The sequence below is a fragment of the Gnatocerus cornutus genome, chromosome 6 (assembly GCF_029298725.1).
Source record: "Gnatocerus cornutus isolate USDA-ARS CGAHR chromosome 6, icGnaCorn1.1, whole genome shotgun sequence".
Lineage (NCBI taxonomy): Eukaryota > Metazoa > Arthropoda > Insecta > Coleoptera > Tenebrionidae > Gnatocerus > Gnatocerus cornutus.
Window position 1 is genome coordinate 5,756,410 of NC_142238.1, and position 25,907 is coordinate 5,782,316.

General features: G+C 38.2%; 2 protein-coding genes across 2 annotated transcripts in view; one reads left to right on the forward strand and one right to left on the reverse strand.

Annotated features, from left to right (window-relative positions):
• Positions 1-1,157: 1,157 nt before the first annotated feature.
• The window catches only part of timeout (circadian regulator timeout), a 32,183-nt gene continuing 7,433 nt past the window's right edge, over positions 1,158-25,907 (forward strand). Inside the window, exons 1-13 of the mRNA XM_088040105.1 lie at positions 1,158-1,766; positions 2,054-2,234; positions 3,544-3,678; positions 3,727-3,986; positions 4,342-4,719; positions 5,297-5,709; positions 6,285-6,444; positions 6,654-6,734; positions 7,442-7,539; positions 24,753-24,812; positions 24,962-25,019; positions 25,070-25,271; positions 25,322-25,467. Coding sequence (XP_087896231.1) covers positions 1,513-1,766; positions 2,054-2,234; positions 3,544-3,678; positions 3,727-3,986; positions 4,342-4,719; positions 5,297-5,709; positions 6,285-6,444; positions 6,654-6,734; positions 7,442-7,539; positions 24,753-24,812; positions 24,962-25,019; positions 25,070-25,271; positions 25,322-25,467 — 2,426 coding nt within the window. The 5' untranslated portion in view covers positions 1,158-1,512. The remainder of the gene's footprint in view (positions 1,767-2,053; positions 2,235-3,543; positions 3,679-3,726; positions 3,987-4,341; positions 4,720-5,296; positions 5,710-6,284; positions 6,445-6,653; positions 6,735-7,441; positions 7,540-24,752; positions 24,813-24,961; positions 25,020-25,069; positions 25,272-25,321; positions 25,468-25,907) is intronic.
• LOC148172408 (uncharacterized) lies at positions 10,727-13,440 on the reverse strand. Its single transcript, XM_088040106.1, has one exon. It carries the CDS (start codon positions 13,299-13,301, stop codon positions 11,148-11,150), a length of 2,154 nt encoding a protein of 717 aa, XP_087896232.1. The 5' UTR covers positions 13,302-13,440; the 3' UTR covers positions 10,727-11,147.

The following is a 25,907-nucleotide window of genomic DNA, read 5'->3' on the forward strand; positions in this document are numbered from 1 at the left end:
GCAAAGAGTTGTGGGACCTATCAGTAGGAACGTTTCCGTTTCCCGTTCAACCCTAGCAAATGTTGTCACTTAGCTAGATGGATGCTAGTCTTAACATTTCCGTCCCTCGACGCAGGCACATTCCAGTCCTTCTGTTTCAGTTGTAACTTACGATGTTACAGTCAATTTTCGTTATTACGAAAAGCCAACTGCTACCTCTTATATTCGTCTTATAGTCATAAAAAATCTCCTCAAAGCGATTTTTCCAATTCTAATTTACCATGCTTCGATATCTTAAAATATCTAAACTTTTACGAATCATTCCTATGAGACCCTGATTTGAGAAGTTTGCTAACCACATGATAAATTGAATGGGATATTGGCCATTTACGAAACAGCTTATTTCACCTGTCGATATCCCTAATTTTCCAACAACCGGAAGAGGCAAGGAAAGTTTAATTTCCATTTTGACGAATTTAAATATAATTCGCTGAGAATTGATCGAAACTTTGGGAAGATGCAATTTAAATGTAAACTTTACGACGAAGCTTCCCACTTATTTCCGGCAAAATTGCTTTCGGGTCGGGTTCTACATCTCTTCTTGCAAATTATGAATGTATACGAATATGTATGTGCGACAATTTCAAGAGAAAAGTTCGCGAATCTATTGTAGTCGCGAAATCTGGTGCTGTGGCCTTCAATGCCTATTCTAAGTCGCAATTTTGTAAAAATGTGCATCAGTCGGACCTCAGAAACAAGATTCTCGTGAACATTTTCCTATACGACGCTCCGTTATTTTTTATTTTTTTTTTAAGTATTTTACTTGATTTCAATTTTTTCGACTAAAATAAAAACAGAAAAAAACTTTCTCAATTTATTTGTTTTCAGAAGATAGAATTTGGACTATAATTTAGAATTTAGCGCTTGGTTACAGTTATATTTGAATATTCAATAATGTGTGTGAAGTTAGGTCGTTATCGTTTGTCTTAGCGTATCAAATTAATGAAATAATAACATAAACAAAATCACTTTTTAGATAATAGTCGAATATGATATTGACGTCAATTCGAAAAAAGAAACGCCCTTTTATTATTTGTTTTCGTTTTTTTTCCAATATTTTTTGTCTAATTTTTTTAAATTCCGACACCCTTCGTTTTCTCTCGTGTTGTTCCGTAACCAGCTGACAGCTGTTTTCCCGCGTTTTTGTTTTAACCTCTTCTGCCGGAGGTTGTTGCTGCAAAAGTGCCTTAAAATTACAATTTCATATCTGCGACAAAGAGAATACAGTGAAATATTAGCCGATGGCGCTTTTCAGCGCTGGTGAAATACTAATTAGTGACACTAACGCGGTGTTTTAATTAAACTTCACAACTAATAAATCAAAACTTGTGTTCGTTAACTTCTCACATTAATATAAATTTCCAAGTTATTACAACTTTATGTGTGGTTGAGTGTCTTTCTTAATGAAAATATTAAATTTTATCCGGTTCGAATTTAAATGAACAGTGCGATATTAAAGGATTTTATCGAAATATGTCTTCATTATTGTCAGCCGAATTGGCCGCTACGTGCAGCGCTCTCGGTTATTATGATGCGAAATCTAATAAGTACTATGCAGATTCTAATACTCTTGAGACAGTGAAAGATTTAATTCGGTACTTGAGGAGGGATGATGAAAGTCATGATATACGGAGACAGCTTGGAGAGATTAAGGTTTTGCCCAACGATTTAATACCTTTACTGAAGAGCTATTGGGAGGAGACGGATCTTTTTGATGTCTTGCTACGGTAATTTTTTTTCTCAAATTTATTGCAGAAAAAGGTCTGTCAAATTGTTAGGTTAGTTGTCAATTAATTCAGCGCAACCCGCCACACACCTGAGTTTGGTTCGTTGCATAACAAGGAGACTGAATATAATAAGATAAGAGAATAATTTATATAAGAAATTTATCTCATTCCAGAGCGTTTTCACCGAAGTCTTTTGTCGTCTTAAATTAACACGAAAATAATTACCATTAATGAGTTTATTTTGAAACTTCCGGAATTGTGGGGACTATCTTGTTGTTTTTTTTCAGTCTCATGGTAAATCTAACAACGCCAGCTCTGATGCTGTGGAACGAAGAAGTTCCCACTGATAAAATAACCCGAAATCATTTTCTACAAATTGAAGATCACCTGAAGAGCTACAAACAAGTCTTCGCCGATGAAACATTCTGGGCGGTACTCAGCACCAGACTGAGCAAAATTTTAGAAACTGTGAGTATTCAGCAATGATAATTGCAGCTTCCAGACTGTCGACTTTTAAACTTAAATTAAAATGGATTTTCTCAAAAAAAGCCGCAGTGCTCTCATTAGTGGAATTAAATGAATGTTCATTTTATTGGTTGTAGTCCGAAACTAACTCAAATCTTTTACAGATTTAAACGTAATCATGATAAGTATTCAGCCACGTACAGCTTTTAATTAAAACTGTTGAGCTACCAAACAGACAAACTTTTGCTGTTGTAAAATAAAGCTGCTATTTTATCGTCTGTAAATCAGTCATTTAAATATTTAATGATTTTACCTAAGACTAACTCTTAATTTAAACTTGAGAAACAATTCTGAAATACGCGCGAACTTTTCCAGCGGGCTTCCAATTAGTTAGTGGAGTAATATTGGCAGTTTACACAAGATTGTTCTGTCTTAGGAAAAGCCACAGTTGGCTTTACAATGCAGACTTTGGAATAATGTTACTGCAAACTAATGTTTCAACTGCGATAGGAAGTTTTTATTGGGTGGAGCCCGCATTAAAGTGGATCATTTGTCCGAAATTTAAATCGTAAGGGAAATTTTGAAATATGACTTTTTTGTTACAATTGCGGCGAACATTGAAAGCGAGTTTAAGTGTAATTTAGTGAAATGTTCTGGAAGCGTTTTGGGGCATGTTTGAAACAGACGCCGTTATAGCTAATGTCTCTGTTTTATGCCATTTCCACGTAACTTTTGTTGTGTTTACTTAAATGCGAGTTTGAGAACGTTTTTTAATACCTGACCTTTTTTGTATTCAAGCATTACGCATGAAATTCCCGAAAACAGCTCTAAGGAAAATTGCGGCTATTCAAAAGAAGAGCTCCAAAGCACTTCATTTTGTTTGGAATAATTGATTTCGGGCTCATTTATTTTTAACTTTATTAGCGAGAGAAATCAGATTTTTTGAGCTTAGAAATTGTTGAGCAAGTTGTTGTTCTGTACAGACTTTAATTAGGAATTTAATCATGTTATTCCTTGCTGAAATTTTAATTAATTCGCTTTAAAGAAGTGGTTTTTGGGAAAGTTGGCGCATATCTCAACGAACTTTATCAATTATGGTCCCAATATTTTAACGTGTGGGGTGAAATTATTGACAGGGATGAAAAATTTATTCTTTTTTGTCTGACATCTTGGAGATTAATGCGAAATTTTGATAAAGAATAACGCAAAACGCCATCGACAGTTCTGTGACTAATTATCCGCTGATGGAGGTTGAAATTTGTCATTAATTTCAATCAGAACTGTGATTTTCAATGCATATGTATTTTTGCAGAGCTACGCCGAGCGTGGGGACGAAAACAGCCTGATAATAGAGCGAATTCTCATTCTGATTCGAAATATATTGTACGTCGCCCCCGATCCCAACACCGAAAAACGGCCAGACAACGACGCCAGCATACACGACCAGGTTCTCATTTTGATTTTCGTTTAAACCAACTCCCTGAATTTTCCGTAGGTGCTGTGGGCGCTACATCAATCTGGGATGTTGGATATAATTTTGTATATAACAAGTTCCACGAACGAGAAAGCTTATTACATGCACACTTTAGAGATATTGTCATTTATGCTGAGGGAACAGAGAGCTTCTGAACTCGCTCGGGCTGCTGTGCAGAGAAGCGAGACGGAAAAAATGAGAGATGAAGCAGAACTACTCGCGATAAGACACCGCGAAACTAACCAACGGCAACAAAAAGTAAAAATCTACACCGGAGCCAGGTAATGATATCTGTTGAATGGCGCATTTTGTCGACATCCCATGCATTTGCTCAAAATTATCACCGCATCGACGAATAGATCTGCTCAAAATTCTATAGAAATCGATCACTTGCATGTTACCGCGTGAAACTACAAATTGCCAATTAGGCGCCCAGCGGGATTTTTACACGTATTTGAAATTCATTGTTTCGTTATTTTAAAATACTGTCAGTTATTGGATTAATTTTGAGCTAATTGCCGATAATGCGCCGTTTATTGTGTGCCAACAACGCATTAATTAAGTATTTTTGATGAATATATTTAATTTCGTGCTCGAGCAAACATCGATTTTTTATTTGTTTATCTTTTATTGCAGGCATTCGACGTTCGGCGGCACATACGTCCTGAAATCAATGAAATCAATTAGTGACAACGAACTCATTTATCATAAACCTTTAAATAAACTGGAAGCTTTGAATTTCGACGTCGGCAAAAAGAAGCCGAAAACACCTAAAAATCGGATGCCGGTGCAAAGCAGCACGTTCGAGCGACGTTCAGCTTTTAGCATTAGATTATTCCTGAAAGAGTTTTGTGTTGAATTTTTAAATGGAGCTTACAATACGCTTATGTATCACGTTAAGGATAATTTAGTCCGGGCCAGAGCCCAGACCCACGATGAATCCTATTATTTATGGGCTCTTAGGTTTTTCATGGAATTTAATAGATGTTATAAGTTTGAAGTTAAATTAGTTAGGTAAGTCCTTTTGCATGTTTTAATCCACTTTGCCCGTCCTGTCGAGAGTTAAATGCTCGCTCCACTTTTTGCAGCCGCTAAATTACTCAATTTGTTTAATTTACACAAATCAGTTTTGTTTCCGTTTCGAGGCCTTCACACGAAAACGGGACGTTTATGGCTAAGTGAGTCAGTTTTTCAATTAAGACGCTGCTTTGTTTTATGGAAATTCTCACAACGCCGAATCTTTGCAAGCGAGGAAACCATTTTAACAACAAATGAAATTTTCCAACCTATTTGCCAATGGACAAAAAACAAATTGCTGAACTTTACGAAAAGTAAAATTTCATAATTTTCTTCGTGTCAAATGAACGAACAAACTAACGAGAAGAGACTTGCGAGGGCGTTTCTGACGAACTGCTTTCTTGTTTCTGACCTTTTTATTCCATTTTTGTTGCGAGACGACATCGAGCAAAAAAGACTTCCTCGCAACGTCACGAATACGATATTCAAATTTCAGAATAATTGGTGAACAAAAAAACAGAAATCGGAGGTTTTTTCACAGCCGCGAATTTAATCTTTTTTCTTTTAATTGCAGCGAAACTATGGCCGTGCAGACGTTTCGTTATGTCCAACAGTTGATGGAAAAGTTCTTCGACATGATCCAAACCGACAAAAAGAAAGTGGACTTGTGGTCCCGGCGCCTCCACCTCGCGTTGCTGGCGTACAGAGAGTTGCTTCTCACAATTTCCGCCATGGATAAATCTCCAGATGGCACCGTTCGGGACTCGTCAAGAGTGATTAAAAGCAACATATTTTACATATTAGAATATCGCGAGTTCATAATTACTTTGTTAATTACGTACAATGAATTGAAAATGTCTAACGCATATTTGAAGGATCTAATGGAAACTCAGCATGTTTTTATCAAATTATTGGAAAGTTTCTGCACAGCGAATGGCTCAGTTGTCGTGCAGAAAAACGCCAAGAAGAAGAGAAAAAAGAAGAAAGGTAAGAGTGTAACAGATTTTCCATTGTTGCCTTCGTAAGTAATGTGTTTGTTATCTGCGGTGGTCATTAATCTTGGGGATTTTTTTGACAGAAGAGCCCCCCTGTAAGTGGTTTTTGAAACGGTTATTTTTATAATGTTACGTCTTCTAATTGCGAGGGGACGCTCGAGGGGTGAATAATTCAAATCGTTAGGCAAGGAAATAAAAATTAAGTGAAAATTTTGCTGTATCAGTTTATACACGCCACAGTTGTCCTTGCTAGAAAGTATTGACAAACTTGAACTGCTCTACATTTTGAGCATCTTTCGTATTTGAATAAGTCGACTTCATAGGATTGGACGTCCTTTTTCAACCAATATTTGCCGCGAGATTATTACTCATTCATGTTTGCTTTTGTAAAACATGTTTTCCATGGTCTTTTGTCTCTTGGAATTTAAAATGATATTGCGCCTTTTCCCCGGAATTAGACTTGAATTTATTCATTTTTCCCCGGAACAAGACAAATAATTGAACTTAAATTCCTCTTGTTACATCAGTTAAAGTGGATAGACGTAATTTGTAATTTATATTTTACAGCGACCCAGGATGCCACTGTCGCACAACCAGATGTAAATTTAGACAGTCAGTGGGATGAAGTCGCCCCACAGCTGTCCACTGTTCTCGAAGGAAACATCGAGCTCGCCGCCGACGTCGTTCCATTTGACGCCGCCTCGGACGTTCCCATAGACGAACAAAAGTATGCCATAAAATAGAATTACTTTCCATTTTATTGGCGCAAATTTAATTATGTCAAAAAAAATTTCCTCATGTCGAGTTATAGCCACCCTGAGGCGAATCATAAAACACGGTCAACGTGTGTAGTAAAAAAATGTGATTGATGATATCGTAAAATGAAATGATTTTTTCTGCATCTTGCTTCTCATTAATTCTTGTATTCTTTAACAGGTCCGAAGCCATGATAAATGTTCAGCGGAAGTTGAGGAATTGGGAGTTCGAGAGTGCAATCAGTCTGTTGCGTGCTGCAAGGTAAGATGCCGTTTATTGATTCGTTCTTTTGCTGACTTGGAAACTTCCACATCTTGAAATTTTGAATACTTTCGAATCTCTGTGTATTTATGGGGAAAATCCCAACGTGTGCTCTGCATAAGTTGCAAACTCTGCCTCGCACGGAACTAATTAACCTGCGCAAACACTCGACATTTAAGTTTAACTTAACGCTTAAACACCTAATTACTATAATATGAGGCATACCGCGGTTATGTTACATTTGCTCTGTATAAGCTTGTTTTACTTATTAAGGACTTTGGAAGTTTGGTGATAAATTTTACGAGTTGGTTGTCATTTCCTCTAGTTCACTCAACTTTTCCACCGACGCGAAATTAAGACCTCATTTGTTTGGCGAAATGTTCGCTATAAAAGCTTCTATATTAACATTATTGTCGTATAATTTATACCGAGAGTGTACATTACCCAGATTCTACAAGTGGAAGGTACATATTTCCTCGATCTCTTAAAATTTAACCTCATTTGAACGAATGCTTTTTTTAACTCGCTGTTGTGTATTTTTCGGCGAAATGGAATCATCAAACATCGCGTGCGAGCTGTCGGGAATACACTTTTAAATCCATATTTGTAACGGAGTCGTGAATAACAATGAGAATTTGTTATTGTTCGCCTCCGTCAGTTTTTGTGAATAAAGTTAATACAAAACATAATCGATTGTTACATTGCAGGGAAGTCTGGCCCGAAAATAATTGCTTTGGGAGCAACAATATGGCACCCGAGGAAGAGTTCCTCGCCTTACGCGACATCTTCTTCGCAGATTTAGGGGGTAAGTCTACCACTTTACAAACTGTTATATAAATAACGCTCTAAACTTGTCTTTATTGTTTATTCTCAGCTTGTAAAACAATCGTTTCGCAGAGTCGGTAAATAAATTTTTATCTGCGGAACTGACATCCCCGCTGCTGTTTATCGCTTCAGTTTATTATTTTATAATCCTTTGTCTGTGCACTTAAAGCTTCCAAAGTAATTGGTCTACACTTGCAATAAAATGGGAATACGATAGATTAGTAAACATAAGCTAGTGAAGAATGGAAATTTTCTGTACGTACACCTTTTTAAAAGCGACTTTTATTTGTACTTGTTTGGAGTGCGGTGCAATAAAGCAAGCCCATAAAGAGGGATGTGGATGCAGCTTTTATGGATTATGCAAAATTGGGGATCTAGCCAAAACTCATATATTCACGAGAGTCTAGTTGCAACCGTTTAATTGGTGAAAAGTTTAAACTGCTTTTCTGCCAAGATAATAAATGGTGGGTATATGGGAAGTTTACTGTAGCTATGAGATTAAGTAAATAATAAGTTTAAGTTTAGAGCGTTATTCTCTCGGTTGTTCATCAAAAATTTCAAATTTAAATTTCACACCACTTATTTAGTGCAAAACGTAAAATTACTAAAGTTCTAACAAATTGCACAGGTTACGTCGTGGCGCGAAATTTTAAATTCAGCTAAAAAAGGCAACTCTGAAGTAGAGATTATCAAGATTTGCGAAGGCAAGCTGAAAATTAGCATTGAGTTGTCCATGCTCAGCAACTACAGGAACACCCGGTCCACTTTAAAGTTCATTTTAACACTGACTGTGTGTTCTTGCTGAATCTACAGCTTAGAGCAACGCGTTCTCTATTGCACTCTTTGATATAATGAAAATAGATGTAATGCATGCACTTGAGAGTGAATCCAGAATATATTATGCAAGCAAAAACTGTAATATATTTGAAAGTAAAATCTACATGTTGCATCTGGAAAATGAAAATCCGGAATTTACGTCTAAATGTGGTGTCGACTTGGATACGTGATCCGGCTAAAGATACTTTAACGGCACTGCACTTTCAAAAAATTTGAAATGACTATTTTGGTGCTTTTACGGTGCGAAATTTCGTTGTTTGGTGATGAAATGATTATTCCGCTGGCATTGTTTTTTTGCAATTTATTTTTGTTCTTTTTTTTTGACGAAATCAATAATCGAGTAATCCGAATTATATCGCCGTGTTTATTTATATCACCTCAAAATTATGTGAATTTTAAAACTAAGCAAATTCCGTCGTTTGCGAATTTCCTATAAATGACTAATTAATCATTCAACAATTTCAGTGAGCCACAGTATAAATTCAATGCTACGCAAACCACGTAGTAATTATTGAAGATTAGGAGATGTGACACTGCATATATTTCCCTCATACATACCAACATTGCGCCCCCTCCTTCTATAACGCGAATTTGATCAAGTCTTGACATAAAAATTTTCATATTTTTACTCAGCATTTTCGCCGAGATCCTCAAGACTTTATTACATTTTATAATCAGGCGCCATTGAGTTTCGTATTTGCCTCGCGGAAATCTGTCTAGTAAACTTTTTCTGCAACATTCACTTTAATGAAATACTACGTTATACCATCCTGGCTATTCAACTTGTCTTTTTTCTCGATGTACATAATTTCCCTCATGATCGTGGAATGTTTTGGTCTTAGAACAAGCCTAAGGCGGGAAAGTGACGTGTTATTAGATCAACACAGCGATAATAAACTACAAGTCGCAAGGGGCGGGTAGTGGTAAGCCGGGTCCAAACCGTTGCTTGCCAGAGGCGCATATTCAATTTACTCCTGTAAAAGTCGATTGAGTAATTTGATGAACGGGAGGTACGTAAACGACGCGGAAAGTGGGGAATTACAAAAAGTAATTAGTATAATGATTGATGAGGATTTTCTTACCTATTTTTTCTTGTTATTTGACCTTCGTACAAAACGGTCAAGAGGTCTTCGGTGTTAGCCGGAGATATTCAAGATTCAAGCAACTGAAGATCAGTCGCACCTTTTTACATGTTCGTCGAAAAGGACAAAACGGAATCTCGTCGGTTGATCGAGAAATTTACTTTAAAATTGCTCCCAGCTATTCAATTTTTCTTGCGCTACTATACACAGAGGAGTAGTTACAGTGATTATAGGAAATTGAAAACCTGAGGCAACTGCGTCGGCTATGACAAGGCTGTAATAGTGCGACTTTATATTTGGAACGTTTTTAGTTGTTTTGCAGTTTATGGTTAACACAGAGTTGGCTGAAGAGATTTTGCCGTTTGCTGCACTTCAGAGGAGTTAAGATTGGATTTTACTTTAATTTGAACTACATCTAATAGCAGCGACGATAGAAATTTTGAGTTTTCTGCTTTTCCAAGTTGTTAAAGTAAGATTGCTTGATGAATTTGGTGTAGAAGTGTACGTTGGCCATATGTCGATCGATTAAATAAATTGTTTCTACTCACAAACTAATCACAAACTTTACAATGGTCACAACTCTGGTAATAATGTTCCAATGTTACAGTGGGGCTGGGGTAAGAAAATTGGTTTCGCTATAATACCTTCAGTTTAATTTGCGAATCTATCCTTTTCGACGTGAGTTGGCTTGGACTACTAATTAGTTCATTTGTCCGTCTTTGTGGCCAAACTATGAGCGAAACAGTTTCAAATTTACCGATCTAACAAATTTGTTTGTATAGTTGGGATTTTGATACGACTAATTCTCTCATTTCGCCATGTGTGGATGAAAATACCCTTGTTTTCCGAACCATCATGTGACATAATAATAGGAAAAACTAATTGTAACTGTTACCGATATTGTTATGCAAAACATCATGTTTCAATTTTGTTAATTTTTTCATCCACATGCACGCTTCATACAACTGAGAGTTTATTTTCAGGAATCGTGATTCGTTTCATTCTAATGCTATCGTTTTTATCGTTCTTGTCAAGACGATCGTGGTATCTTCGTGCAATTTAATATATTGGATTGGACGCGTTGTTAATAAATCCTCCTTGAAATCCTGAACCATCACTTTATCTTTTTGTAGCTTCGAAACAGTAATGAAAGCTGTGAAATCCGTCCAACTTGTAATTTCATTTTAGCAACGACCGTGTCGAAGATCGTAAGTTGTGTTAATGAGGGTAATTAACACAAAACTGTCATTACTTTAAATACGTCTATATTTTCCTCTTAAATTTATATGGGACTATCACAATACACAGAACAAATGTTGTAATTAAATATAAATATAATTGTTGTGACAAGTATGTACAATTAGTAGCAAAAACTATACTGCCGGGACATGAACATCTGGAAACAATTGTAATGTACAGATTGAAGTGAAGGACACCTTAACGCATTGATAAATAAAGTAATGTAAAATATATCACACAGTTATGACACGAATTGGAAATCTCGTCCCGTTATATCTCTCTAAAATATTCAATATCTTACAATTCTTAAGTAAAAAAATGGCTCAGTCATACAAAAGTATAATTCACTTTTATCACAAGCACTTACAATCGCTTAAGTTAAGGTAGTTTCATAGAGAATCGTGCGCTCCTCGTCCACCTGCCTTAGATGTCACCAGAGCTCGGTGACTCCAGGAAGACTGCTCACTTCGACGTCTTCTTGGCGCATTCTGGAGGCGGCTCTTTGCCGTCTCGAGAACCTCATGGCCAACATGGTCAGAACTACGACCGTTCCTAGCATCCCCACAGCGAGAACTAGCATCCCAGGGTGCACCCTCTCCCGCTCCCCGGCGCTGAACATGGACATTTCTCCGCGTTCATGCGAAGAATTCGAATTAACGTCGACGTCCGACGTGACTGACTGCACCTCCGGGAGCAACTCTTCTGACTTATTATTGTGTGCGTTAAAACTGTGCTCCTTCGAGCCGCTGAATAAATCCCGGGAAATCTCAGCCTCGCCGCCCCTATTTGCATTCGTTAAAACTGTCGTTTCGACGATACTCCAAGTTTCGTTATTGTTGAATGAGAAATTCTCTTTGGTCGGTAAAGTTTTGGCGGTCACGGAAGAAATTTCCGTGTCTTGAAGGTCTATGAGAAGGGTGCCCCACAGTTCGGGGGGGCTAGCGCAGATTATTCTGCGATATTCGGGCTCGTCTTGTCGGCGCATCCATGCTGCTAACCACTCCAATTGTGTGCAGTTGATTCTATTGTTCTGGATGTGGAAGATGCGGAGTTGGGGGAGGAAATGTAACAAGTCTGAGCGGATATAATCGAGGTCGGTCGAGGATAAATCGAGTTCTTGTAGTTGTCTGGAGGCGGCAAGGGCGGCAGTATCGACGAGGAGCTGACGAGCTAATCCAGGACTTCCAGAGAGGTCTAAAGTTATCAGGTGTTCGGTGGAGGACAAAGGAAATGACACTTCTTTCGCGGGGGAGATTACCGCGATGTTCGCTAACCGCAGGACTTGGAGGGCCATCGAACCTGATAAACACCCGGCTTCGAGGACTTTGATTGGGTTACGAGAGATGTCTAGGGTGACAAGAGACGTCAGTTGGTTGAAGGCATCCGCTTCGATGAGCCGAATTTTATTGTCGTTCAAAAGGAGGACTTCTAATGCGGTTAAACCTTGAAGGTCTCTAGTCCGCACTTGTTGAATTTTGTTATGTTCCAAGTGGAGTACTTTGAGTTTCTCTGAGAGGCTTTTTGGGATGTCGGTCATGTTGTTGTTGGTGAGATACAGGATGGATAAGGAGTCGAGACGGCCTAAGGCGTCATCTTCGATTAGTTCTAAACCGTTGGAGTTGAAATCAAGCAATTGAAGGAGGGGATAGGAGTCAAGATCGCCGCATCTTACAGTTTTTATAGAATTTCCAACGAGGCGAAGAGTGCGAATGGAGTGAGTTAGAGCAGCAGGTACCTGTTCGAGTCCGATGTTGGAAGCATCGACGGTTTGAAGACGTTGTCCCGTTCCGACGAGAAGAACTGGTTCTCTTGACGCTCCCAGATTAGAGTTGCCTGCCAACAGGAGACGCGCTAAACTAGGCAACTGAAGACTACCTAACTCGACTCGAACTAAGCGATTGAAAGACACATCGAGTTGTTGGAGTTTAACTAAACTGATGAAGCAACTCTCGTTGAGAACTTCTAACCGATTGGTGCTTAAATTGAGATATTGCAACGATTGTAAAGGTGTGAAAACCGCATCGCTGAGAGTCGTTAAATTGTTTTTCGATAAATCTAAACACTTTAAAGAGACAAGTCCACTAAAACTGTCCGAATCAATCACTGTTAAAAAGTTCACACTCAAGTTGAGTATCTCGAGATTTCGCAATGTCCTAAACGGCTCTTCTACGGTGACAACCGAATTATTGGAGAGATCAAGCGTCTGCAGACTGCTAACATTCAACTCTGCCAACCCAACAATTTTATTGCCTGAAAGTTTGACGTGTCGCAACTCCCCGAAACCACCAAAAGTCAGATTGTTTAAATCCACAACCACACTTTGTTCGATTGTTAACCGCTCGAGATATGGCAGCTTAATTTCCGCCAGACTCCCGATAACTGCCGCTAATTCATCACCATCTAAATTAGCCAGTGTTAGATCATATGTCGCTTCCTCTAATTGGGTGACATTTTCAGCGAAACCCCCACAGTATACAGCCGTGCGATCCGGTTGCAGAGGATGCCTCGTGCACGTGCACATGTCGGGACACGCGCCCGTCCGAACCGCTGCAACAAGCACAAGAACTAGCACCAAGTGCGACATCTCTTGATGGTCACATGCCCGAAGGAAGCTCACGTTTCACCGACTGCTATGCACGAATGTCGCCGGCATCAGAGTGGCATCGACTGGAGCGGATGGCTTCGAGCTGCCCACTGACATTCTGGTAGGCGTCCCGACGTTCGACCCAGTGACGACGCGCGCGCCGTCGAAACATGCACCATCGTCGACTAAATGATATTTTCTTTATAGCTTTCCTCGTCTAAACAAACGCTAAAACTTAATATGCATTTCACGAGCTGACGACTGCTGTTGCTGGCTTGTGTTCACGTCTTCAGCGGATGATATTTGAGAATGACTTTAGGTTTACATGCTGACGAATTTTCGCTTTTGCTTGTTTAGCTAACAAATTGATTTTGGAGCCGCTCATGCCGACTTCGCGCCACTTTTCAATGCGATCGAATGTTTTAGCATAACGACCACCATTCATCGGAAAATGCATGACTGGAGATATTTTTTCAAGCTATTCGCATTTTATTTTTTTATTGGAAAAGAAAAAAATCAAAAACGAGAATTCAAATCTCTAGAACGAATCTGCATTGGTAACCCTGTCTTAAATCTTACCATCGTTTTTACTATTGGTTGAAACTTTTTTCTAATAAGCAAAAATGACCATCGCAATGGCACGCCCTGGTGGGCTTTTGCAACTGTACCAAATAATGTACGATGTCAAGTCACTTTTAATCGCAAATACAAATGATGTGCACACACGCACGCGGAAAAAAATATAATTAACTTGAAAACTTTATGCTTACGGCTTCTGTTACATTAAGCTCGTTTGATGAAGTTCAGTAGGGAGGTCATGTTTTCATTTCAATCAAGTCGGACTGCCAGCGAGCGTAATCTTATTTTCTACTTGTCCTTGTAATATTCCTTTGTTTTGAAATCACCACATTTTTTATCGCGAAATCTTGGGGCCGCTGCGGACGGGAAATAATTGTTTCTTTTTAATTACAGCAGCAGGTTCCGTGCACACTAATTTGGATGATAAATTCAAAGATAAATGCCATAATGGAGGAGAGTAATTCTGTTACTGCACATTTGGTTTTCATTGGGACGCGGTGCTTTATGTATCGAGATTATCTGAGTACGTTTTTTCCCCATTGGCTCGGTGCATTCGGGAATTATCAGAAAGAAAAACCAATAGTTGCTGATGAAAATTTTAAAACTAGGGTTGGTATTCATGGCGGAATGAATACATGAATGTTAATTTACGAGTTTCATTTTACCCTCGGTATCTCACTGGTCGCCTATAGATTGAAATCAATACGTTAAATCTGATAATTTAAATATACATGTTACCCTAGTGAATTAATAAGGGCAAGTCATAATGGGGGTGAAGAATGTGCCGTTATAAAAAGCTGGAATTCAACATCACATTCTTGTGACGAGGGTGATTTGACGCGATTAAAATATTTACTTTTGGGAAAAGTTATAATGAGACAAAAATTTAATGTTTGATGTTTATTTATGAATGTTAGGCTTTTCCCAAAATCGATGTATCCTCTTACTTCTGGAAAATCAAAGAAGGAGGAAAATCCATTAAACTGTCCTTACTTGGGGGGCATCGTACTAGAGCTGGTGTCGGATGATTAATGGGAAGTTGGTGATAGATCACTTTCGCATATGTCTACCCGCGGCATCTTGTTCATTAAATATAACGACCTCGCACTCGAATACTCTAAGGAAGATTAAAAGCTTGTCATATTAAAATCAGACATACACTTCTGCATCGTAAGAAAGCCCCCACACATATGAATACGTCAAGTTAATCTAATTAGACCGCTTTTTCAACACGTTTCAGTTTTACACACAGGTTCCAATTTCTCTGTTTGCAGACAGATTTAAAACCCGACACATCGCGAAAAGCAAGACGAATGACGTACAGAGAAATCTTGCGGGTTTTCCACGGGATAATGGTCATCTTGAGTCTAATGATTTATGCAGGATTACTACAAGTGGACGTCGTCGGTCACGGCTTGTCTCAGACGGTCAAAAGATTGATTATCAAGCGAGCTAAACTCGATGAAGGCTTTTAACGTCGTTTGTACGTAATATACGGTTGTTGGCATTCATTCAGAATGAGGAGAAATTGGGGTGCCCCGAATATGACAGTGATATGTTTTATGTTTGGTAGACTTAAATGCTATGTAGAAAAGCGAGACGGTTTGAATGCTTCTTTTCAGAGAGACGGAAATTGTGTTTTGTTTTTATTTATTGCCTAACGGGTGTGAGAAGTGGACAACTTTTTTCCCATTTAAAAGTTGAAATTATTTATCATGCGGAAGAGGTGGTAATAAATTATACAAAATTGTGCGAACGGATTTTCAAATTGCACATTTGATCAATCGAAATCTTTGAATTTCAAATTTCAAAAGTTGTGCTAAATCAATGTATTTATGCAAATAAATGTTGTATTTGTTGAACGTTTTATTGTGTTGTTATTAGCGCTGTCTCTCAAACATCGAAAAACTTTTGTGGTCATTTTCTGTGACATAATACCGGGCAAATTTCATAAATCACGCTCGATCAGCAAAATTATAAGTGACTTTTTCTGCGGATAATTGATTATCACATGAAAATGAGAACAATATGCATACTAGCTTCCACTCTGTATGAACACAAAAACTGTCGCCGTTCCTATCCTTCATCCATCACTCATTCAGTGCAAATGGAACACATAGCGAATTCAATATGTGACGCAAGATAAAATCAAATCAGCATTTGAAATATCGAGAGGTATTTCGCTTAGAAATTCTTGTGCTTCCATTTGTATCATTTTATTCCGAAGTACTTCTCGACTTTCGTTTAAGATTTCTAAGTCGCGTCTATAAATCATGTGGTAATAATTTTTCATGCATTCTATCCTAAACCCTTCGTATATTTGAAAATTCGGCGTTGTGCTGAGACCGTACCATTCAAGCGAGTGTTAGTTCCTGTTCCTTGGTAAGGACGGTTTAATGATGCTAATGCACAGGTCACGATTCAGACTATTAAACCATTTCACTACAATGCCATTATCATCCCCTCGTTCAACTTCTTGAAATGTTCGTGGCCGAGAATCGCGGATGCTCTAAACGATGCTCTTCAAACATTTTTTGCAGTATGCTGCATAAGAAACTAATTTACACTAAAAGGTTTTTCGGGATTAGGAACACAATTAATTTCGATTGAGGCATAAAGTTGTTGAAAAGTCATGACAGTGATAAGTTACCGTTCACCTAAACTCTTGTTTACATTACTTTTACAGCTGTTCGTTTTATAGTGCGTTTTCATTAAATTTTAACTCGAACATTCGTAGTTTCCGGCGAAATCGCAAAATCCTGTTAAGCAGTCCTAAATTGATCATGTTATAGTAATATGACGAATTTATCACACTGATTGCATGTAGAGGAGATGTGAAATTTGGTGTGTGCATTTAGAAATGCTGCCGGCTGTTTCGCATTACGCAGTGTTACGTTATATCAATCGAGGGCTCAACGTCCGCCACAGCTTGTGCTGTGATGGCATTTGATGCATGTTTCATTAAGTCCTTGTCATAACCCCCCTTTTAGAAGACACCACAACTTGGGTCGGCTATATTACGTAATAAGTAACTGATTATGTAAGCTGTCTTGCAAGTTTGCTAAATAATTTCGACATAACGGCGACGGGTTCGAAAGTAAAAAATTTAACGCTAAAATTGTTTCCACTTTGTCGAAGAGTTCAGGTTAAATGATATTATTTTCTATATTTAGAAATACGCTCTTTGAAACCTACGAGTAGTAGACTGGATGAGTTTCTTGTAAACGGATTTTAACGGTAAAAGGAAATACATTTTTATATTGGAAGTTTTTATATTTAAAGCACCCTGTTTCAACGGGTGCTGTACATAGAGTCCGTAGTATTAATTTATAAAAGGTTTCATCTGCATTTTTACTCCATTGGCTAAAAATCGTGGATGCGCCAAAATCTGTAATATTTTATTAAAAGACTAGTCAATATCGAAACCACACTAAATAAAATCTCATTAATAAACGGCTTATCCAGCAGTTTTATCAGCAGTTCCGAATGAGGAATTGTGCTATATTAAACAGCAAAATAAGAGTATAACTCTCCTGCTGTCTATTGTATATATTTTTCATCTTCGCATGTAAACAGGGATGAATGCAGACGTTTTGAAAATTTATTGTCCCGTCGTAGGCAATAAATTTTTGTACTCCTTATAAACACAGGCGGAAACTGCAAAATACGAGAAACTTCCAGCTATGGTATTAAAATATCGATATTGTTCCAGTTTATGATCATCGATTTCTTAATAGCAATTATATGGAAACCGCCAATAAAGGTCGCGATAATTGAAAAATAAAAGCTTATCGCGATTTCCCCCTTAACCCTAAAGCAATTATTTTCGAATCAACATTAAACCGAGCATTAACTAAAAATATGCGAATGGCAATGACAACATTTAACAGTCATAATAAGCAGAATGTGCTCGGTGAACAATTATAACTAAAATTAGCTCGTAACAAGTGCGCCCAACGGCGTGAAACTGAACATTTTCCAATTTTCTGGTCGTTATTTCAGTCGCGTTTCAGCTGAAATCATTAATTTTGTAATTAAGTTAATAAATCTGTATTTTTGCATGTTCTTACGAGCAGCTGGAATGACAATTAAATTGAGACGGTTTGAATTTTACTGCAAGAGTGAGTCGGATTTATTTCTTAAGATCCAAATGATAAAGCCTAGTCGTTTAGACATATCCTTGGTGAATAATGTTACACCATTCGGTTAATAAAGTTAGTTTAAAGGCATACTTAAGCGTATGACGCGCTTACTTTATCTTGTCCATTAACATGATGAACATTTCCATCCAAGTGCTTATCTGATAGTGACCCACATTTGCCCCAAATTAGGTAAGTTTTGACCCGGCTTAAGCGAATTCCATTGTCTTGGCCAGTTGTGGAACTGCGGAAACTCGAGGGGGCCGTCGAGATAAAATTCAACACTTGGAGGCTGTTCTTAGTTCTACAAGCAGACCAGGAAAATGATTATACTCCAAACATTTTTTGTTCTATTTAGTAGTGCGTTGCATTGCAGAAATTTTGTAGTTATATTGTCCACTCTTTGCTCATCAGTCTTTGTAGTTTCGTGGGAATAATAATTGATGGAACGTTATTAAAACATCAAATCGTACTCAGTCTGTCTGGTAGTTGTAAATGTAATAATAAAAGTTCTAATGCGCTGGTGTTAGAAACTTTTTATGTCGATGGGGATAAGTAATGAAGCTATTACGTACCATTACTGTATCGAAAGTGTCAGGGTTAAATGATGGGTTATTACGATTAAGATTATGAGACCCGTCTAAATTAACTATGAATAATGGCTAAAGTTTCCTGAAGTGTCAGACTAGTTAGGTGAGTTCAACACTTATGCACCAATCATAATTGATTAACCGATTATTGGACGGGAATTATCAGGAGAGCCATGCGTCAGTCTCATATCGCTCACATTCAAGCTAAATCCTTTCACTATTATCGAACATTTGAGTCTTGTGCCGCTGATACACCCGTCCAATAAATGTCTGCCAATTTGTCATCTCCCACAGGAACTCTATACATACCACCTGGAAATAAAAAATAACACGAGCTTAGTTCACACTACATCATCATTTAAATTGGGCCCAACGTCGAATTTAAATGATGAGTAATGTGTCGCATAGTTCATCGTGTGTGGATTTGGTGATCTTGCCCTGTCGAATTTAAGTTCTCTCCCCGCAATTTATGAAGCTTTTGAACGCATTCGATCTCGTTGATTGTGATCGATAGCACGCATTGCCCGTTTGAACGGCGTCATTCGTTTTGTACGCTTTCCCATTTTCAGAATCAATCGATTGCCTATAATGACCCATTTTAGCTCGTACAGATTTGTTTTTAAATTGTGAAGATACAACCGGCGCAATTTGCGTCAATCAAAGCCCCTCGACTAATCGCGATGTTCTCTTTTAGCCAGAAATTGCAGTTTTCAGTGAATGGAAATGAAGCAGATTTTAAGCGAATTTAATTATCATTTTTTCACGTTCCCTCAAGTCCCGCGAGGAGAGCTTCTTTTAACCTTTGCGCAGTGTAAATATTAGTCTCACCTATTTTCTAACTTTTAATTACGCCATCGCTTTGCAATTTGAGTCATAGTGCAATGGTTACAAACAACAATTTTTCACTTGCAGCGCACCAAATTTTAATTTTGTAATTGAAGTTGTGCAATAACGAAAACTGGCGCAGTAACACGATCTCCAACCGCTACATGTATGAATAGGCTGAGGGAAGTTTAAATGTCAGTAATTATACTTAATTTAATGGCTCGGAATGCTCGCTAAAATCTCCCCAATCGTGTCCACCAGCACTAATATCTTGGCTTCCATGATTCCTTTTACGACCGCTTTGATTTGCGACATACGCAACAAGGCAACAGGCGAAGAAGTTTGTTAAGGAAAAATATGGTAGTGAGAATGGTAAACATGTTTGTTTAAGTTTGTTGGTTGTTATCGCAGTTTTGTGATTTTTAGAGAGTTGTGGACAATATCCGTTTCAAAGAACTAGGGAAGTTTCAAACTTGTCTTTATTATTGTGATTTTTTCGTATTGGTGGTTCATAGAATACGTTTTGACCCGGCGCATCCACCATTAAAAACTCCTGGCCGCTGGGGCGCCCAATCTAAGTGAATGGTTTAGGGTTTATCGAGCCTGCAAATTCGCAACTCCATCGCCTTTATCAGATACGGGATAGGTAAATCAAGCTGCCCTCGAGGATAATTTGCACCCAATCCATTATGAGCATTGTCTAACGAGCATAAAGATATCCATCTTTATTCTAGGATATATGAGGGGTCCGCCCGCATGAAAGGGTTACAAGTTCGACGGTGTAACCCAGCATCGCTGATAACGCGTAATGAATACGAACAATGCCGCTCCCGCCTCCCTAATCTCGTAATCTACGTCCTCCGGGTGGCTGTTGCTGGCTGTGCCGCCACCGACCACCCGTCGAGCTCGCTAATCAACGTACCATGGCTTGATTACTCGCCTAACTGAGCGTACAAGGGCTTTGTGGGGGTGCCGCCACTAGTTACGCATGCTGCACCTTCGGAGTCACTCTTTGGAACACACTTTCAAGACAAAGTGTTATCGATCCGAGATGAAGCTTCCAACTTATATTTATGGAATTTCAGAGCGACGAGTCATTGACGCTTTTTGCCCCATTGGAATAAGAAAAATAATGGGAATGTCGCGGCGTCTCCATTATGACGAACTTCAAATTAATTTACACAGCTCCAAAACGAATGGCGGCTCTTCGATTCAGCACGAACCAATTTATGGAGGGAAGAGGAGTTTGGGGTAAACAGAAAGGAATGAACATTACCGCGATGCCACTTAACATGTTATGGATATTTTTTTCCTTTTGGGGAATTAATCGGAGCGGTTTAAAGCATTCCATTTTTAGACTAGTTGCATCCAAATTTAAATATCAAACATTTTCTCATATTTTGTCGATGGTGGAGGATACAATTTCCTCCAAAGAATTTGCAAGAAATTCCTTCTCATAAAATGCACTGTAAAACTTTTATTGCAATAATAAGACTGATAGAGTTTTGTGGGCGGTCCACCTCTGGAATTTCCATTCCAACTTTTATAATCGTCTATATTGCCTCCATTATAGGCACTTAATGAACGAACTACAGTTTTTAAACCGTATTAATAATTAAAATTAGAAGCATTTTCTCCATTTCCATTCGAAACGAGTTTAAATAGACTTGATTTTTAGCTATTTTTTACCAATTGAACTATTCGTCTACTTATGTTAGAGATCATGCTGTACGTGCAACAACAGCACTTTTCTGGCAGCTTTGATATATTAAAACTTTCTCACTCGGAGTCGGAACAGAATCTGATTCACATTTATTTTGTTTTTGCTGAAAAACTGTTTCCATAAAAATCGTAAATCTAACTTTAGTGTTTGTAAAATTTAAGCGTAATTATTGAAAATGTTGAAACTATTCTTCTCATTTATCAAGAACTGCAGCCCCAATTTTGCTCTTCTCAAAATTGCCCCAGAAGTATGAATTTTAACGAATGGTTGCTGTCAATATTCCCACTTAAAACTTGGTCTCATTTTTCATTTTCACCAACATCATGTCAAAGCATTTATTGTGTGCTCCCCTTCGTCGGTGTAACGAAAGCCATATGTATGCTATAATGTCCTTTTATGACAAAGTCTAATCCACCCCGAACATGAGCCGTGTCTTTAGGCCATTTCGACTATAATAATAGCACAAGACTTCTCTAACGGTGTCATTATTGCCATAGATCATACGTGGCTTCCGACGAAGGTATGTAATTAGGACCTGCCGTCATTACGACGTTATCGCTGTATCAACCCCCAGCTACGCACATTAGTGTCCCCTCGGAAATGAAGCCGAATGCATTTGGGAATTTATCCCCGGCGATATTTTTGTCGATCGCTTTGTATTTTAATGATATCATAAATTCCAAAGGGCTAAACACTCACAAAACGTTTATTAGTTGTGCTTTCATTGTGGGGAGGCTTTATGGGGGAAAATACTGCCCTAATAAACTATTCATCACGGTTCGATCTTTGCTCGTTTTTCATTAATGCTCGCAGATGAAAATCCAGGATATGCAAATGTGCTCGGCTTAAAGTAAACAATGGTGGCTAATAAATTTGCTATTTCGAGTATTGCTGGGCTGTTGCATCAAGATTAATGGGTTTTAAAACGCTTCCTAACCCGCAGTGAGAAATTACACGGGAGCTCTGCTTAAAAAACCATTTGTTCAACGATCTAGTTTCTGTTCTCACTCAAGTAAATCAAAAATCAAAAATCGTCGTCACTTGTCCGTTAAATAACGCTTAAGCAACCCCATCATCACTGTACGAAAGGGGCGCTTAATAAAAATTTTATTGGTGTTCAACTACACTAACAGCGGCTTAATGAAGTAATTATCTCCATGCAAAGGCTTCAATTTTGAGTATAGAAATCCAGCGAAGCGCGAAATCGGTTAAGATATCAGAAGCGGCTAACGCAAGCAGTTTAACAATTACGCACCAAGGCAGAGTGTCTTTGTTTAGCAGTTAAATCCAGTTTCCAACTTGGGGAAACTCACAAAAAGCCTTCGGGTGCGTTATAGTAAACTCTCGGATTATTGAGGCATTCTTATCTGTGATGACCACCACTCGATTTACTTCTGAAATCTTTCTTGCAGAACAAACATAAAAGTTTGTGTAAACTGGGTGGAAAGCTGTTTAGAACTTTGGAAATGGTCACGACTTATTCTGGTCGCTTTTTATTTTGATTAGCGATGCTTATCAGGGACTAAATAGGTGGTTTTATCGATACGCAAACAAGGGAGCTACCCCTAAAACCTAAACTGTCAGCGAGATGTTGGCAAATATTGAATTTTCAAGTGATTCACGTCGGAAACAATCTGGTAATTTGTGTTTGCATAGTTGGGGCCAGTGGACGGGCTTCAGCATGCCTTTGCAAAAATTTGTATTTAAATTTCGCGGCTTCCTTTTAAGTTAATAAATTTTAATTTAATTTTTGCTTTTCACTACAAAAATTACTGTTGACAAAGTTGCACTTTATATAGCCACCGCTTCCTCCGCTTTGCGGATTTCACAGTTCCGAATTGTGATTTAAATAGAAAGCGGAAACTAAACTCCTCCCGTTAATTAGGTAATTTAATAACAAGCCAACTATTTCAGGAACAATAAATACCGTGGCAACTCTCTTAAGTTCCCGACTTCTGCGTGAAGTTGTCTTCAATTTAGTGCAAATATCAGAATTATCTTAGAACATGGCGTGCTTTAATTTAATGAATGCGCATAACATAATTGTCTCGGCTTGAATCTCTCAGCACCAGCTTTGCTGTAATAAAATTCCAATTCCAGTAAAATGAAAATGCTTTCAGTTTGAAAAAAGAGGTCTCAGCGCAAGATTGAGAAGATTTTGTTGATTCTACATACAAGCTCTTATTTCATGATACTGCCATGTTTGCGTAATAAATGCAATAAACGAATGAAACGTAGCTATTAAAGAAATGCATATATAGGCAGCATGTGATTCTTTTTCACGAGAAAATGTGGTCATTCCATTGGGCCATCATAAAAGACTGCGGTGTTAAACCGAGAACATACTTTACAGCCGGAAAAAAGAGCTCGCGTCTCTCTCTGATCCCAACACTTTCCGAATCTTTTTTTGTAGTCTTTTTCTTGGGTTTTATTGCGGGGTTAGCGTGTATGTAGCCGCGCAATTTGCAATCCAAAGCTTCTCTGACCACACGTCGTAAAATTTGCACAATGCATTTATCTTCGTAATTTAATGTTAAATTTAAAAGGATTACATTGAAAGCGGCACACTTCCAGCTGCGGATAAATGTGTGACCGTTTCAGGCGAATGCTGCGAAAAACGGAATATATTGGTGTGGAGAGGATGAAAATGTGCCACTGCTTGTCCCTAACAGACCAACTGCACTCTGGGAAAACCGTTCCCAGTTGGGATACTAGTTTCAGTTTATTAGCACAGAAAAATTAGTTTGGAGTTTGTGGTAAACTCAACTGTGATTTTTTAAACCACTAAACCTCAAAATTCGTTCGATCCGCAGCAATTTTTGTGGATAAATCTTCAGAATCTGAACCCCGCATTATAATAATTCGATTTTGAAATTCCAATTTAGGCTGAAACCGGCGTGGTGTTTCGTGAATTCGCCACGTATTGCGGTGCAAATTAAACAGCGATCATTTGCCAAATTTGCGTTCACGTTTGAACTGAATGGAGCAATAATTAGACCGATGTCGAGCCACATGGTCGCAGGTGACCGACTGTAACAATGGGCATAATTACAGAAACTAATTGACCCGTTATAAGCGCATTATTGAAGTTGATGCGATACGGTCTGTTTTGCAAGGGAAATTTGTATCTCATTAATCCACGAATGTAGAGAGAATTCTACCGCGCCTGTATTTTTCTTATCTTTCGCATTAACGTTAAATTTAATCAACTTGCTGTTGCATGACAATAGCTCCCGGGAGCCTTTTATGACTAGGTGCGAACTGAAATGAAGCTATTTTTATAAAATATAGCTCCATCAGATTGCAATGGTCCGAAAACCGCATTAGCATTCAAGGATTTATCTTTTGAAGCCGCGCTTTTTAATCTCGAATTATCTTGAAATATTCATAAACTAAGAGGAGCTGGGGCGGTTAAGTGGATAACCAGAGAGACATTGTAATGTCGGGCTAAATTGCTAACAGTCAGCAAAAAGCTGTAATTAGTTTAAATTACGTAAGAGACTTTACTACGGACAGATAACAAGATTAAACCGAGCGGGCTGTTGTAAACACTTTACTGTAAAAATCTATTTTTACGTTTTTCTTTCATTTCCAGAAAATGATGTATCGCCACCGCCCGTCGAGGAACAACCGATTTACGATGAAAACGATGAGGGTGAGTAAACTGACTATATCTCCAGCTCGTGTCGATATTAAACCGGTTTTACACCTGAGACGGATATGCCATAAAACCATGAAAGCGGTTTAACGTTAGACCCGGCGCATCCACCATTGTTTAACTAATCTTCAAACAATATTTTACAGAGGAAGAGGACTCCGACATCGGAGAGATCGATTTTAAATTCGAAGACTTCACAAAACGGTAGCATCTCTCCATTGCAACGTACTCTTAAATAGTCGCTTCTGTTTTAGACTCGCCGATGCTAAAATTGTAAGAGCTTGTGGATTAGCGTTAAGAGATTTCCAGAGCAATTCAATAAGCACAAATAACTGTGTCATTAAACTTTTACACCGCATAGCGTTCGATTGTAAGATGTATGTAATGATTTTCCAAGTATCAATTTTCAAGACGTTTCAGAAAATTTATGCCAACAAAGATTTTCCTCAGTATCGCGTAGGTAACAGGGCTGGAATTTTAAATGTCGATTAACTGTTGAATTGTAGGAATTGGTGCGATTCGCCACGTACATTATTCGGCAATTTGTTAAAGTTACTGAAGTTAATAAGAAAGTGTATATGGAAAGTCTGTTCTTTAAGAAAAGGAGCGATGCTGTTGAAATCGAGCATGGCTACAAAGGCGGTCAATCGCAGTAAGTTTTCATTATATTACGCATATTTACCACCGACAGATATAAATTGAGCTGTTTTCGTTGGACTCAAATGGATTTTCTTTGTTGTTTTTCTATTTTGCATAACTTGAATTGCAAACGCCTCTGGAAATACATAATGAATCACCTGATAAGATTAACTATTCAAGCGTCACATCGCACGGACTGCAAATGTATTTTTAAAATCTTCAACCTGGCGAAGAACGTATGCATTTTCAAATGCTAGAATAGTATATATTTTACACCAACAACAATGAATAAAATCGGGGTAACTTTTCTAAAATTAGGTTTTCTATTTATGTCAGCAGCTATTTGTAACAGCACAAAGGATTTTATTTTATTTATCACCCTATCGATATGGAATTTTAACCGAAAGTTGCATACAAATTCCTCAGTAAACAAACTGCAAGAGCGTTCGTGCA